At 42.5% G+C, this 14,446-nt stretch overlaps 1 protein-coding gene across 11 annotated transcripts in view; it reads right to left on the minus strand.

Moving 5' to 3' along the window:
* ST3GAL6 (ST3 beta-galactoside alpha-2,3-sialyltransferase 6) overlaps window positions 1–14,446 on the minus strand; it is a 502,129-nt gene that overhangs the window by 274,120 nt on the left and 213,563 nt on the right. For 6 of the 11 annotated variants that reach the window (XM_069204900.1, XM_069204895.1, XM_069204896.1 and 3 more), the window contains one exon: window positions 14,048–14,170. The exons of the other annotated variants lie outside the window; for them this stretch is intronic. In XM_069204900.1, the coding sequence (XP_069061001.1) occupies window positions 14,048–14,170 (123 nt within the window). The remainder of the gene's footprint in view (window positions 1–14,047; window positions 14,171–14,446) is intronic. 11 annotated transcript variants of the gene reach the window in all.

Below are 14,446 nucleotides of genomic sequence, written 5' to 3' on the forward strand. Positions count from 1 at the left end.
TTTTCTTCGAAGAAGTCTTTCGAGTCACGGGACCGAGTGACTCCTCCTTTTGTCTCCATTGCGCATGGGCGTCGACTCCATCTTCGATTGTTTTTCCCCGCAGAGGGTGAGGTAGGAGTTGAATTGTAGTAATAGTGCCCATGCAATGGAGTGACTAAGTATACACCTATTTAAGGTTGAGATGATACATATATAAATAATTGAAGGTAACTTCCAAACTGCTACAGGCTCCCGGGGAGGCGGGTGGGCACATGCGAATCTACTGCGACTGATGCCACGAACAGATGTACACTGGGTAAGTGACATTTTCAGTTCGATGGCATCTGTCGCTGTAGATACGCATGTTCTGCATAGACTAGTAAGCAGTTATTTCCCCAAAAGCGGTGGATCAGCCTGTAGGAGTGGAAGTAGTCTGAAATAATGTCCTTAATACAGCTTGACCTACTGTGGCTTGTTGTGCGGATAACACGTCTACACAGTAGTGCTTGGTGAATGTGTGAGGCGTAGACCATGTGGCTGCCTTACATATTTCTTGCATTGGGATGTTTCCTAGAAAGGCCATGGTAGCACCTTTTTTTCTGGTTGAGTGTGCCCTTGGTGTAATGGGCAGCTGTCGTTTAGCTTTAAGGTAGCAGATTTGGATGCATTTAACTATCCATCTGGCTATACCTTGTTTTGAAATTGGGTTTCCTGCATGAGGTTTTTGAAATGCAATAAAGAGTTGTTTAGTTTTTCTAATGTTCTTTGTTCTGTCAATGTAATACATCAATGCTCTTTTGACATCTAATGTATGTAGTGCCCTTTCAGCTACGGTATCTGGCTGTGGAAAGAACACTGGAAGTCCCACTGTTTGATTTAGATGGAACGGTGAAATAACCTTTGGCAAAAATTTAGGATTGGTCCTTAGGACGACTTTATTTTTGTGTAGTTGTATAAAAGGTTCCTGTATAGTAAACGCCTGAATCTCGCTTACTCTTCTCAGGGAAGTAATGGCGATGAGAAATGCCACCTTCCAGGTTAGGAACTGTATGTCGCAGGAGTGCATGGGTTCAAAAGGTGGACCCATAAGTCTAGTTAGGACAACATTTAGGTTCCATGAAGGAACAGGTGGTGTTCTTGGTGGTATAATTCTCCTAAGGCCCTCCATGAATGCTTTAATGACTGGTATTTTATATAGGGAAGTTGAATAGGTAGTCTGCAGGTATGCAGATATTGCTGCAAGGTGAATCTTAATGGAAGAGAAAGCTAGGTTAGATTTTTGTAAGTGAAGCAAGTAACCCACTACGTGTTCTGGAGTTGTGTGTAATGGTTGTATTTGATTAATATGGCAGTAGCAAACAAACCTCTTCCATTTACTTGCATAGCAGTGCCTGGTGGATGGCCTTCTTGCTTGTTTTATGACTTCCATACATTCTTGGGTAAGTTGTAAGTGCCCGAATTCTAGGATTTCAGGAGCCAGATTGCTAGATTCAGCGATGCTGGATCTGGGTGTCTGATCTTTTGGTTGTGCTGTGTCAACAGATCTGGCCTGTTGGGCAATTTGATGCAGGGTACCACTGATAGGTCTAGCAGCGTTGTGTACCAGGGTTGCCTTGCCCAAGTTGGTGCTATCAATATGAGTTTGAGTTTGCTTTGACTGAGTTTGTTTACCAGGTAAGGAAGGAGAGGGAGAGGAGGAAAAGCGTAAGCAAATATCCCTGACCAGTTCATCCATAGGGCATTGCCTTGGGATTGTTTGTGTGGGTACCTGGATGCGAAGTTTTGGCATTTTGCGTTCTCCCTTGACGCAAACAAGTCTATCTGAGGTGTTCCCCAGAGTTTGAAATAAGTGTTCAGAATTTGGGGGTGAATTTCCCATTCGTGGACCTGTTGGTGATCTCGAGAGAGATTGTCTGCGAGTTGATTTTGTATCCCTGGTATAAACTGTGCAATTAGGCGAATTTGGTTGTGAATTGCCCAATGCCAAATTTTTTGTGCTAGCAGGCTTAACTGCGTGGAGTGCGTCCCTCCCTGCTTGTTTAGATAATACATTGTTGTCATGTTGTCTGTTTTGACGAGAATGTATTTGTGAACTATTATTGGTTGGAAAGCTTTTAGTGCTTGAAAAACTGCTAGAAGTTCTAGGTGATTGATATGCAGTTTTGTTTGATGTACATTCCATTGTCCTTGTATGCTGTGTTGATCGAGGTGTGCTCCCCACCCTGTCATGGAAGCATCTGTTGTTATTACGTATTGTGGCACTGGGTCTTGGAAAGGCCGCCCCTTGTTTAAATTTATGTTGTTCCACCACAGAAGCGAGAGGTAAGTTTGGCGGTTTATTAACACCAGATCTAGAAGGTGACCCTGTGCTTGAGACCACTGTGATGCTAGGCACTGTTGTAAGGGCCTCATGTGCAGTCTTGCGTTTGGGACAATGGCTATGCATGATGACATCATGCCTAGGAGTTGTAATACCATCTTTGCTTGTATTTTTTGTGTTGGATACATGCGTTGTATGATGGTGTTGAAATTTTGAATTCTTTGTAGACTTGGAGTGGCTACTCCCTTTGATGTGTCTATTATGGCTCCCAGGTATTGTTGTACCTTGCGTGGCAGAATTTTGGATTTTGTGAAATTGACGGTGAACCCGAGTTTGAAGAGGGTTTGTATGATCTGATTTGTGTGATTTGAGCACTGTATGAACGAATGGGCCTTGATTAGCCAGTCGTCCAAATATGGGAACACATGTATCTGCTGCCTTCTTAAGTGTGCAGCGACTACCGCAAGACATTTGGTAAAGACTCTTGGTGCGGTTGTTAATCCGAAAGGCAGTACCTTGAATTGGTAATGTATTCCTTTGAATACAAACCTTAGGTATTTCCTGTGCGATGGGTGTATTGGTATATGGAAATAAGCATCCTTGAGGTCTAAAGTTGCCATGTAGTCGTGTAGTTTTAGCAATGGCAATACTTCTTGTAGTGTGACCATGTGGAAGTGGTCTGATTTGATGAAAGTGTTTACTACTCTGAGGTCTAGGATCGGTCTCAGCGTTTTGTCCTTCTTTGGTATCAGAAAGTACAGTGAGTAAACTCCTGTGTTTATTTGTGTGTTTGGCACTAATTCGATTGCATTCTTTTGCAATAGTGCCTGCACTTCTATCTCCAGGAGATTGGAATGGTGTGTTGTTAAATTTTGTGCTTTCGGTGGTATGTTTGGAGGGAATTGTAGAAATTCTATGCAATAACCATGTTGGATAATTGCTAGAACCCAAGTGTCTGTAGTGATTTCCTCCCATGCTTTGTAATAATGACCTATTCTTCCCCCCACTGGTGTTGTGTGGAGGGGGTGAGTGACATGTGAGTCATTGTTTAGTAGTAGGGGTTTTGGGGCTTTGAAATCTCCCTCTATTTCTAGGGAATTGCCCTCCTCTATATTGTCCCCGAAAACCTCCTCTATACTGTCCCTGGTAAGTGGACGGTGTTGCTTGTGAGGCGCTGGCTTGTGTGCTTTGACCCCGAAACCCCCCTCGAAAGGGCGTTTTACGGAATGTGCTGTAATTCCCTCTGCTCTGCGGGGAGTAGAGTGCGCCCATGGCTTTGGCAGTGTCCGTATCTTTTTTGAGTTTCTCAATCGCTGTGTCCACTTCTGGACCGAACAGTTCTTTTTCATTAAAAGGCATATTGAGAACTGCTTGTTGAATCTCTGGTTTAAATCCAGACGTTCGGAGCCATGCATGCCGTCTGATAGTTACAGATGTATTAATTGTCCGTGCAGCTGTATCTGCAGCGTCCATGGAGGAACGTATCTGGTTGTTGGAGATGGTCTGTCCCTCCTCAACCACTTGTTTCGCCCTATTTTGGAAGTCCTTGGGCAGATGTTCAATGAGATGTTGCATCTCGTCCCAGTGGGCTCTGTCATAGCGCGCAAGTAGTGCCTGGGAGTTCGCGATGCGCCACTGGTTTGCAGCTTGTGCTGCGACTCTTTTACCAGCTGCATCGAACTTGCGGCTTTCTTTATCTGGGGGTGGTGCATCTCCAGATGTGTGAGAGTTGGCCCTTTTCCTAGCTGCTCCTACAACAACAGAGTCTGGTGGCAGCTGTGTAGTGATGAAAGCCGGGTCCGTAGGAGGCGGCTTATACTTCTTTTCCACCCTTGGTGTGATTGCCCTACTTTTGACCGGCTCCTTAAATATGTCTTTTGCGTGCCGGAGCATACCAGGGAGCATAGGCAGGCTTTGGTAGGAGCTGTGGGTGGAGGAGAGTGTGTTGAACAAGAAATCATCCTCGACTTGTTCTGAGTGGAGGCTTACGTTATGAAATTGTGCTGCTCTAGCCACCACCTGAGAGTACGCGGTGCTGTCTTCTGGTGGAGATGGCTTTGTAGGGTAGGCCTCCGGGCTGTTATCTGACACTGGGGCGTCGTATAGGTCCCATGCGTCCTGATCTTGGTCACCCTGGCTCATGGTGGTGTGAGCTGGGGAGTGAGATGGAGTTTGTGCTGGTGAAACGTTAATCACGGGCGGAGGAGAGGGTGGTGGTGTAATTCTTTTAACCACTTTTGGTTGTGGTGCTTGTTCCGTCTGGAACTCCAACCTTCTCTTTCTCCTAATGGGGGGAAGGGTGCTTATTTTTCCTGTCCCCTGCTGAATGAAGATACGCTTTTGCGTATGGTCCACATCAGTTGCTTGTAGCTCTTCCTCAAACCTATGCTTTTGCATTTGGGAGGTTAGCGAGTGCTCTTCTGTATAAGAGCCTGAAGCTGGGTCGCTTGCAGTTTGTTTCGGCGTCGAAACTTTGTCTGCGTGTTTTTTCGGCTCCGAGGTGACTTTTTTCCTTTTCGGTGCCGAAACCTCTCGGCGTCGATCTGTTTCGGTGCCGCTGTCTCGGCGTCGAGCCGTGTCCACACCGGCATCTCGGTGTCGAGGCTTGTCTCCGGCACTTTCTCGGTCCCGAGAAGGCTGCGTGCCGGTGTCTCGACCGGAGTCGGACGATCTCGGCACTGTTTTGGCCTTTTTCGGTGCCGACGGTCGGTCACCGAATTTATGGGTGGAGCCATGGCCTGGTGGCAGTGGCGTCCCCTGGGCCTTGTAAATGTTTCTTTGTGTGGTTTTCGATGTCTTACTCACGGTTTGTGTGTCGTCGAATCCTTCGGAGTCAGAGTCTTGGATTGAGAAGGTACCTTCTTCTTCCTGTTCCTCGAACTCCCGTTGGGCTGTCGGTGCGGACGCCATTTGAAGTCTTCTGGCTCGACGGTCTCGGAGTGTTTTTCGGGACCGGAACGCACGACAGGCCTCGCAGGTGTCTTCGCTGTGCTCAGGTGACAGGCACAGGTTGCAGACCAAGTGTTGGTCTGTGTAGGGGTATTTATTGTGGCATTTGGGGCAGAAACGAAACGGGGTCCTTTCCATCGGCGTTCTTCAGCACGCGGTCGGGCCGACCAGGCCCCGACGGGGGATCGAAAAACTACCCCGAAGGACACCGGAGCTCTTCGATCTTCGATGCGGTGTGGAATCTAAGTACGCTGATCCCGAACGCAACAATACCGACGAAAATCTTCCGAAATTAGCTATCTTTCCGTTCCGAAACTCGGAGCGACAGGAACACGTCCGAACCCGATGGCGGAAAAAAAACAATCGAAGATGGAGTCGACGCCCATGCGCAATGGAGACAAAAGGAGGAGTCACTCGGTCCCGTGACTCGAAAGACTTCTTCGAAGAAAAACAACTTGTAACACTCCGGCCCAACACCAGATGGCGAGCTATTGCAGAACATGCGTATCTACAGCGACAGATGCCATCGAACATCTACTTATTATGTAACCTTGGGAAATACCTAAGCATATTAAGTTGCCCGATATTGCACTCTGAGTTGTACCTTCTTTAATGGAGAGTGGGTTAGTGATGTGCAAGATGAGACAAGTTAAAATTTCTTACTGACTGTTGTTGATATATATGAAGAAGTTAAAAGACTGCAAGAAAGAGTGTCAGAGGAAAAACAGAAAAGCTTGGTTACAGCAGGATGTGTTACAGAAAACAAAGATGATGTTTGGGTTTCTAGTGATGGAAGAGCAGTGTTGGCTAATAGCTTATTGTCCCCTATGGCTAGACATTATCATGGACAAGCACACATAGGTAGAGATGCAATGATCAGAACATTTAGGCAAACAAGGTTTAATCCTATGATCAGAACATTTAGGCAAACAAGATTTAATCCTAGATTCCGAGTGGTTGCAGAAGCCACTTGCACAGATGTGTCGCCTGTCAACACATGAATGTAGGAAAACTTACATTTGTCACACTTAGTAATATTGGTAGATCAGGAGGCTAATTCAACAAAATGCAGCTGGAGTTTATCGAGTTGCCAATATGCAATGGACTAAAGTATGTCTTAGCGATTGTATGCATTTTCTCACACTGGGTCGAAGCTTACCCTACTAGGAGTAATGATAGTCTCACAGTAGCAAAACTGTTACTTAGAGAGTTGATTCCTTATTTCAGCTTAACTAGAATTAGACAGAGGAACCCATTTCTACAGTGAGGACCTAAAAAAGTTGTGTGCGGCATTACAAGTTGAGTAAAGACTGCTCAACTTGTAAGCTATACATACAAGACTGCTTGAAGCTATAGACCAGAGGTTTCAGGACTAGTAAAGCAGATGAATGGAACTTTGAAGTTCAGATTGGCGAGAATGTGCAACCACAACACTGAAATGGCCAGGGTTGTTTCGATGAGTATGTGTAGTAAACCTGCCAGAAAGACTGGAGTGTCACCCTATGAAATCATCATGGGAAGGGCCAGGAGAATGCAAGCAGTGCATGCAAATGCTTTTTGAACATTATGGATGACTTAGTGCTGGATTACTGTAAAGGACTGGCTGACATGGTGTGTTGTTTCATCAGGTTGGAGAAGATACTGTACTGCCCCAGCAGGAACTGTGTCATGACCTATGTCCTGGCGACTGGGTCATGATTAAGAAGCATGTGAGAAAAGCGTGCTTGGAACCACGTTGGAAAGACCCTCACTAAGTGGTCCTAGTAACCACTACAGCTGGGACGTGAGCTGGTATCCCAAGTGGGGTGCATGCAGGCCACTCCTGCAAACTTCTAGGTCCCCTGGATGAAACAGCACCTGTTCGAGAAGGGTGAGTTACAGTGAGCGAGAAAGATCAGGATAAGCCAAGCATTTGGGTCTGGACAAATGTCAGCTACAGCAATGTCTGATGGGGTTCTAAGAGAGTCAACAACAGAGAATCGTGGAGAAGTGTCAAAACTCAATCAGCTGACTCATGTTAGCTTGGATGTTGACAAAAGACGAAGTACTCTAAGTAATAGAGCTGTACCAGGAGACAATTAGCCTAAAGAGAAAACTGTGCCTGGTGTACAAGTGCCTTCGACTATTGCTGAAGAAACTGAGGAATCGAGTCAAAGTGACAGTGATGCTAAGAGTTGAGTAAACAGAAGGTCAATGAGAAAAAGAGTACCAGACCAAAAGTACTCAGCACCTGAATGGACTTATTTTTCTGCTGATGACTGAGAACAGGAGTGTGTTACCTTTTATGCTAACAATTCAAATCCAGTTCAACATTCTTGAGTTTGAAATTGCTTTGGAGCCGAACTCTGAAATCTCATTGCAGCTTGATGAACAAGTACATTACGTTTTGGAACTGATCATCAGTGATTATGAACTGTGCCTTTATTAAAGATATTTGAACTTTAGGAAAAAGCTATTTGGACATTTGCAAGCAGAGAAAACTCTTGATGAACTTTCTAGCGATCAAGGAGCTTTGTGAATAATTGCATTTTGAAGAGGCTATTTTGGATTTTACTTAGTCCACAAATAAAAGGACTGAAAAGAGACAGTAGCACATTAAAGCCGCTCTGCATTTTTTATTTTAATTTGGACTTTTGGGCTGGAATTAGAAAACGCATGGAGTTGAATCAAAATAGGAGCAACAAAAGTAGATATAAATGTATAGGTTTAGCGATAGTAACAGTTATGATTAGTTTATTGCTCATAGGTTTGTCTATAGCTAAAGATTAAAAAGGATAGCATCCACGTTTGTCCCGAATTTAGCAAATCCCACTGCAAACTGGAATTCATTTTAGAAAGATGAGAAATATTTACACACTGATGGTTTCAGAGCTGATTTGTCTGCAAACATTTATAAGCTTTTGTATGAATATGTAGATACCATGGAAGCTAGAGATTGTTATGTATGCACGTAGTTGCCTTAATCAGTAAGTGAGGGAATCACATATCATAGTTTACCCCTAACCTATGGAATATTTTGTAGTTTGTTATTAACACGGTTCTATCCAAAGAAGAATTATCAATACTCCTAATCTAATTATGATCTGGTGTTTTCAATCGTCCCCATCATGAAACATTTGAGTAACATTGGAAAAACAAAGAACATTGACTCTCTCTGAGGATTCTTTATACCTACATAGAAATTTGGAACAGCATATGCACACAATAATAATGTGTGCTGTAATCCTGGCCTGGCAGAAAAGGAATTATTTGGAGGATAGAAGAAGAGCAAGGAAAGCCAAGATCGAAAAGGGAGTAGTTTTGATGAATTTGGAAAAAGATGTAACAGACAGTGGCTGGAAATCACAGATTCCTGGCTATAGATTGACAACATGCAGGGAAGCTATGCATATGTAGGCCTAGATCCAAGACTGGCACACATTTTGTAGGTACTAGAGAATGTAGACATATATTTTTAAGAGCGTGTAGACTTTCATGTTAAATGGCCAAGGCCCTGCCATACCAGGTGTTTATTTCATTTGTGGAAAGAATGCCTATTACAAGCTGCCGAAAGGCTGGAATGGTACATGTGATCTGTGAGTAGTTTTTCCAAAAATGCATCATGTGGAACATTTTAAATAATGATCCCGTATGGAATGAGAAATTCAACTCTAGAGACAAAAGAGGAGCTAGTGCTTCAGAGGTTGTAGGAGATATTTTTGGTGCCATAATTCCATCCGTAGGCGTTATCTTATATGGTATCAAGATTACAAAGTTGTCAACAATATGAGATAACCTATCTACGGACAGCGCAGGTGCCATTTTGTTAACAGAAACATAAATCGTTGCTGTGAGATCAATTATTTTGCTAAATCGGCATGCGTTAGACATACTCCTTGCGAAAGAAGGCGGAATTTGCAATAAGTGACATGTACAACAATGTTGCACATATACTCTTAACAATATTAAGGAGACAAAGTGCATTGCAAACATGACTGACTGAAAACAGAACCTGAAATGATTGACAGCAACAGGTGCAAGGGGCTAATGGTAACCATTCTGAGGTCCCTTATTAATCATGATTTTGGGTGCCCTACTTGCAATTGGATTTTACAAGTTGTACAAGAAGCTGAAGGAGAAAAGAGCCAATAGTAGACAGAGAAAAGAAAGGGATTGAAGTGTAGACTAGAAGAAGCCTATGTTATCATAAGGTCAAGCAGTTAGACAATTTCAGAAGATCTTACCTGAAATAAACATCTGAAATTTTGAGCTGCCTCAATGAAAATGAGTGGGAGTACTTGTGATGGCCTAATTCGCCATCAAAGGGGGGGAGGGGGGAACCTATGCAGTCTAACTTTTAGTAGTGTCCCTCTTCAAACAAAAGTAATCAGTGTGTGCATTTTGTGTCTTATGTTAACCACAGTACTAATGGTTTGCAATGTAGAAGCTGCACTGACACAAAATGTAAAGGTGCATTTACTTACAATAGAGTTCGACTTAGGTGGTATTTGAGCTAAATCACATGCTAGAAGTATTAAACTGATATTATAATGTAGTTTAGACTCTAGACTAACAATGTATTGAAACAATATTGATTTTCTAGTGATTAACAAATTAAAATAAATGTGTGCAAAAATGAAGGAAATGCACTTCCCCATTGTACTTAATAGAATGCATTGACAAATGTAATATATTACATTTTAACTAAGCATTAATAATATTGTATTCATTAGTTTGCATATTAAAGTGTGTTTATTAAAACATATTAATTGAATGTATTACTGTAATTCTCTTGTGTTAGCCTAAGTGAGGCCTGTTAGATTTGTATTTCGTGACTGTGCAGGAGATGCTGATTCGTTCCCTAACTTGGGTTTTCTTTCAGACTTTGTTCCCATGAGAAGACTAGATTTTGGTACTAGGCCCTATTACTTAGACATAGAGAGAATGTCGCACATCGTCCTTGAGAACGGAACATTGTAAAATGTACTGCCATCATATACAACTGTTTCCAACTTTATGGAGTCACATAGATGGATGTTCCCATGACAGACTTGTGAAAGAATGACTGTTGCAGACTGGAGTTGTGTGATCGATTTCGATAGGATAATGCCCCTTCAAAGTAGATTGGACTGATAATGTTTGGCGAATCAAACTACTTTATCAACTTCGATATGTGGATGACCAGTTGGACTTTGGTCAGTTCCCAGATGCTTGCATATGCTTGACAGATCCAGGTGCCAAAAACTGGACTTCTGATTCCCTTTCCCTGAAGACTGCTGTGCCCTTTAGAGAGGTACCTTGCACTCTGCCTTTGCCCCTTTGAGAAGAAATCTATCTTCAAATCACTTTCAGAAGACTCTTGATCGAGATTCTGACATGCGGACGTTTCCCCTTCTTAATTATCTTTTGTTCAACTTAGCTAGTAACCAAGTTACAGTCCAAGATTATTTTTTCAAATTATTTTTGCACTTTTTGTCTTTTGCCCGCGTGCCTTCTGCCCCTTACATGTATTCCTCCGATTTGATTAATTGGAGGGTTTTCCCTGTGCCCAGCTAAATTATGTCTCTGCTAAATTAAAAGGACTGATGTGTGCTCCTTCGGAGCAACGCTTAATTTCTGTTTCACAGACATTCTTGCTGATGATGTATATTGTCCTTCTTGAATGTTTAATTTTGTTAATGTTAGTCCGCCTGAATTTATTTTGTCGCCTTGGGCAACCCTTGGTAATTATGTATGTATATTTATAGCTTGGTCTAATTGTCTACATGACTTTAGGCTTGAGTTTGTAATAAATCCCTTAACTTTATGTCCGACTGGAGTTTTTCTTCCATGGCCACATATGGTCTTGGTTTATAAATTAATTGGTTATGTACTGAATGTGTTAGTGGTTCTACCACGCCACTTACTGAGTACAAAGATTCATCAACCTCAAAGGGCTTTGGTTCTTGCGAAGGATAAAAATGCTCCAAGGGTTTTAGTGGTTGAGTAATTAAATATGTTCGAGATTGCTTTAAAAAAATGCCAGATGAAACAAGGCCACTTACCAATTAGGAACAATATGCCAAAAAGATTTTTAATTCATGCCAAGCAATCACTCAAAGTCTGAAATAGACCAACCAACTTTTAACATTTTTAGAAGCAACCAACATATCTTTCTTATTTGTTTTACTACTTAGTGGGCAATTAAATACGTATCACTTACGCAAGGGAGACTGCCTTCTTTCAACTGCTTGTCTGAAGGTGAAAATGCAGGTCCCATTCTGTCCATCATTGATACCTGCTACAAGCTGAGTCTGGTGGAGAATACTTTATCAGCAGACACTGCCAAGCATACAGCAGCTAGCATCTTTTTTAAATCGTGTCTCAAAACATTAACCTTAGACTGCCTTCAGCAGTTATTTCAGCATGCAGGACTTCAACCCCACTTCATCAGCAGAGCACTGTGTCTCGACATTCTAACCCTCTATCCCAGGTGGTTGACTGCCCAGGTGTTTTTGGAACGTGGCAGCATTAAGCATTTATTTCACCGGTTGTACTCCAATATCAGATCACTAAATTGGAGTTAATAAAACCAGTTATTACAATGGACTTGCAGCAAGATCCAATGACTCAAGATCTCACCATTTAGAGGTACAGCAAGGAGTAGATCATTTATATCCTTTGGAGCACAGGGATGCTCAGAGACTCCAGGAGCTCACTGAGCTGAAAAAAGGTGCACCAAATATTAGTTAAATTGCTACGACTTGGTGGTGTTTGTGACGTCTCAGCCACAGACCTGCCTGCAGATGATTGTCTACATGAATAGTCAAGTATGGATTCCTCAGCAGACTGTCTAGGGAACATATGATGCCACCAAGTGGTATATGCCAAGTTACGCTGGCTAAATCCAGCAATTCTGGTTCTAATAAAGTGATGGGGATACAGTGACTCAAAGATTTCTAATACATGACAATTTAAAACCTAACTCTTGTGATATTAATTATACTAAGTGCTAAATGGGAGCATTCACAGCCTGTATGGGAGTCACCTTCCTGTTGTGAAGCTAGTGCAAGCAAACTGGTGCCGTGGCATTGACTTTCTTTTTCAAAAACCTGGTCAAGTGCAAATTCAATTACATTATTCATACACCACAGCAGCGCAACACTTCATTTTACTAATGTTAAAATGTCCTTGGGTTTTCCATTGTTGTTTGCATGATGTGGAGAAAAGAAAATATATCAATTAAAAAGGATGAAAAATAAACTTGAGTTGTTTTATTTAAATTTAAGACCATACGTAATCATGCTCATAGAAAGGTTCTCATAAGTCTCAGAGGGACACAGAATAGCTGGAAGAAAGGACAGCATAATTAGACTAGCTAAGAATCATACCAGCAAACATATATTTTATAGTGGTCATCACAATAAGGCCTGCATTGATTAGGAAGGTGCAGACCACAGTAACATAGAAGGCATTAAATATCCCCAAATACAGAGAGCTGATGGACAAATGTAAAATTATTACTACCTTCCGCCAGATTCCAAATTACCTGTTCTGACATGACACTTTTGTACATTTTTAATCACCATCCTGTTCATATCTCATTAGGGTCAAAGACGTAGCCTTGCAAGCTTTTTCATCTCAAGACCTCCAAAGGACATGGCTCCACCGGCAAAAATCATCCAGGCCTTTCAAGAATGCATATTATGTTTTTTTTGACAATTTCCACTTGATGTGGTTGTTTTAAAGGTAGGCGATATAAGCAAATCCAGGATCTTAGCTGGTTAGCTATTTGGGATAGTCTTAGTGTGACTGAGTTAGGGAGGATCGCCATTATGGTATCTGCCCTCAATGCGAAGGAGTTCCCTAGTTTGCCATCTACGTTAGATAGTAAGCCAAAAAATGTGGACATTCTTAGATCACACATTTTCATTTCATTTTCACATACCAGGCATTAGTTCACTGTTCCAGCAAAGCGGCGTCATGTCGGATAAATAGTTTTAGTTTGCTATGTTGTCAACAATCTCTCACCAAAGTGCTCCCTACGACGACCCATTTATCCAATATTGTATTAGAACCTTAAAACTTTACATCTCTAACCAATTCCGTGCACCCTGGACCCTACATGTCCTACCCTTGTCCTTACTGTCATTCTATAATGTAGTGGTGGAGGGGAGACAAGCTTCCGTTCCGAACAATTATCAGGCATCGAATACCTGCTTTGAGACGCAAATATCAAGGAAACCGTCCTGAAGATAGATAGGCGGAGCTGTGAGGTTCGATCACGGATAGCATTCAAGGAGAGTTCAAACGAATGGACTGCTAAGTGTTTCCCTAAACCCAGGGTCAATGAAAAAGCCTGCACTGCTACCTTGGCTGCTCTACAGGACATTCAGCTTAATTTTTCCTGGTCACATTTTACTGTTCGGAAGCTCCATGTAATGATACTACAAAAACAATCTGGACAAGTGGATGCGCATCTGTTACGCTATCACCTAGTGTTCAGAGAACCAGCCTCTCTCAGAGATCTGAAACTTTTTCATAGGAGCTAAATAAGCTGGTTTTCCATACCAGCCCAAACACTTCCTAAGATGGTCCGTAGAACTGAAAGTTGGTTACTGTCTATATTGCTTAGGTGTGCACTTCTCCCCATCAACTGCAAAAGCCCAGTCAGCTGAGTTTCACTCATCACATAAAGCACAGGGTATCTTTTGGTGTAGCATGTAATGTAGAGGAAGGGAAGTAGCCAGATGTTAGGCAGAAACCTACGGCTTTGCCATCCAGTTGAAGGAGAATAAATCACTAAATGCCCCATGGGCCAGATGTAATAAACTGCCTTACCTTAAACTTGGACTTGCCCCAGTGAGAAAGTGTATTACATTAGCCTCAATCCTGTTCTGGGTCCGCCTCTGGATTACCCCTGGAGAGCTCTTTTCTGTATGAGTCTTGAGCAGGATGTTAGGCCTGGAGCAAGTGAAAAAATACCCTAGTTTAGCTGTGTAAATTCCAAGTCCCATAAACTAGGGCAAAGATACTTTTGGGATGCACCTGCCACTGTTACTAAGTATCCTTATGTAAAAAAACAAAAGAAATAGACATTCCATATTGACTAATCCTCCTGCAGACTCAGTGGTTTGGGGCTGTTGGGGGGTAGGTTTAAAACTCCACCTGAAACGCTACTCAAAGAATACTATGGAGCTTTACCCAGGCAAATTGCTTCTTCATTATAGTCGCTCTCTC

Source organism: Pleurodeles waltl, chromosome 8 (assembly GCF_031143425.1).
Source record: "Pleurodeles waltl isolate 20211129_DDA chromosome 8, aPleWal1.hap1.20221129, whole genome shotgun sequence".
Taxonomy (NCBI): domain Eukaryota; kingdom Metazoa; phylum Chordata; class Amphibia; order Caudata; family Salamandridae; genus Pleurodeles; species Pleurodeles waltl.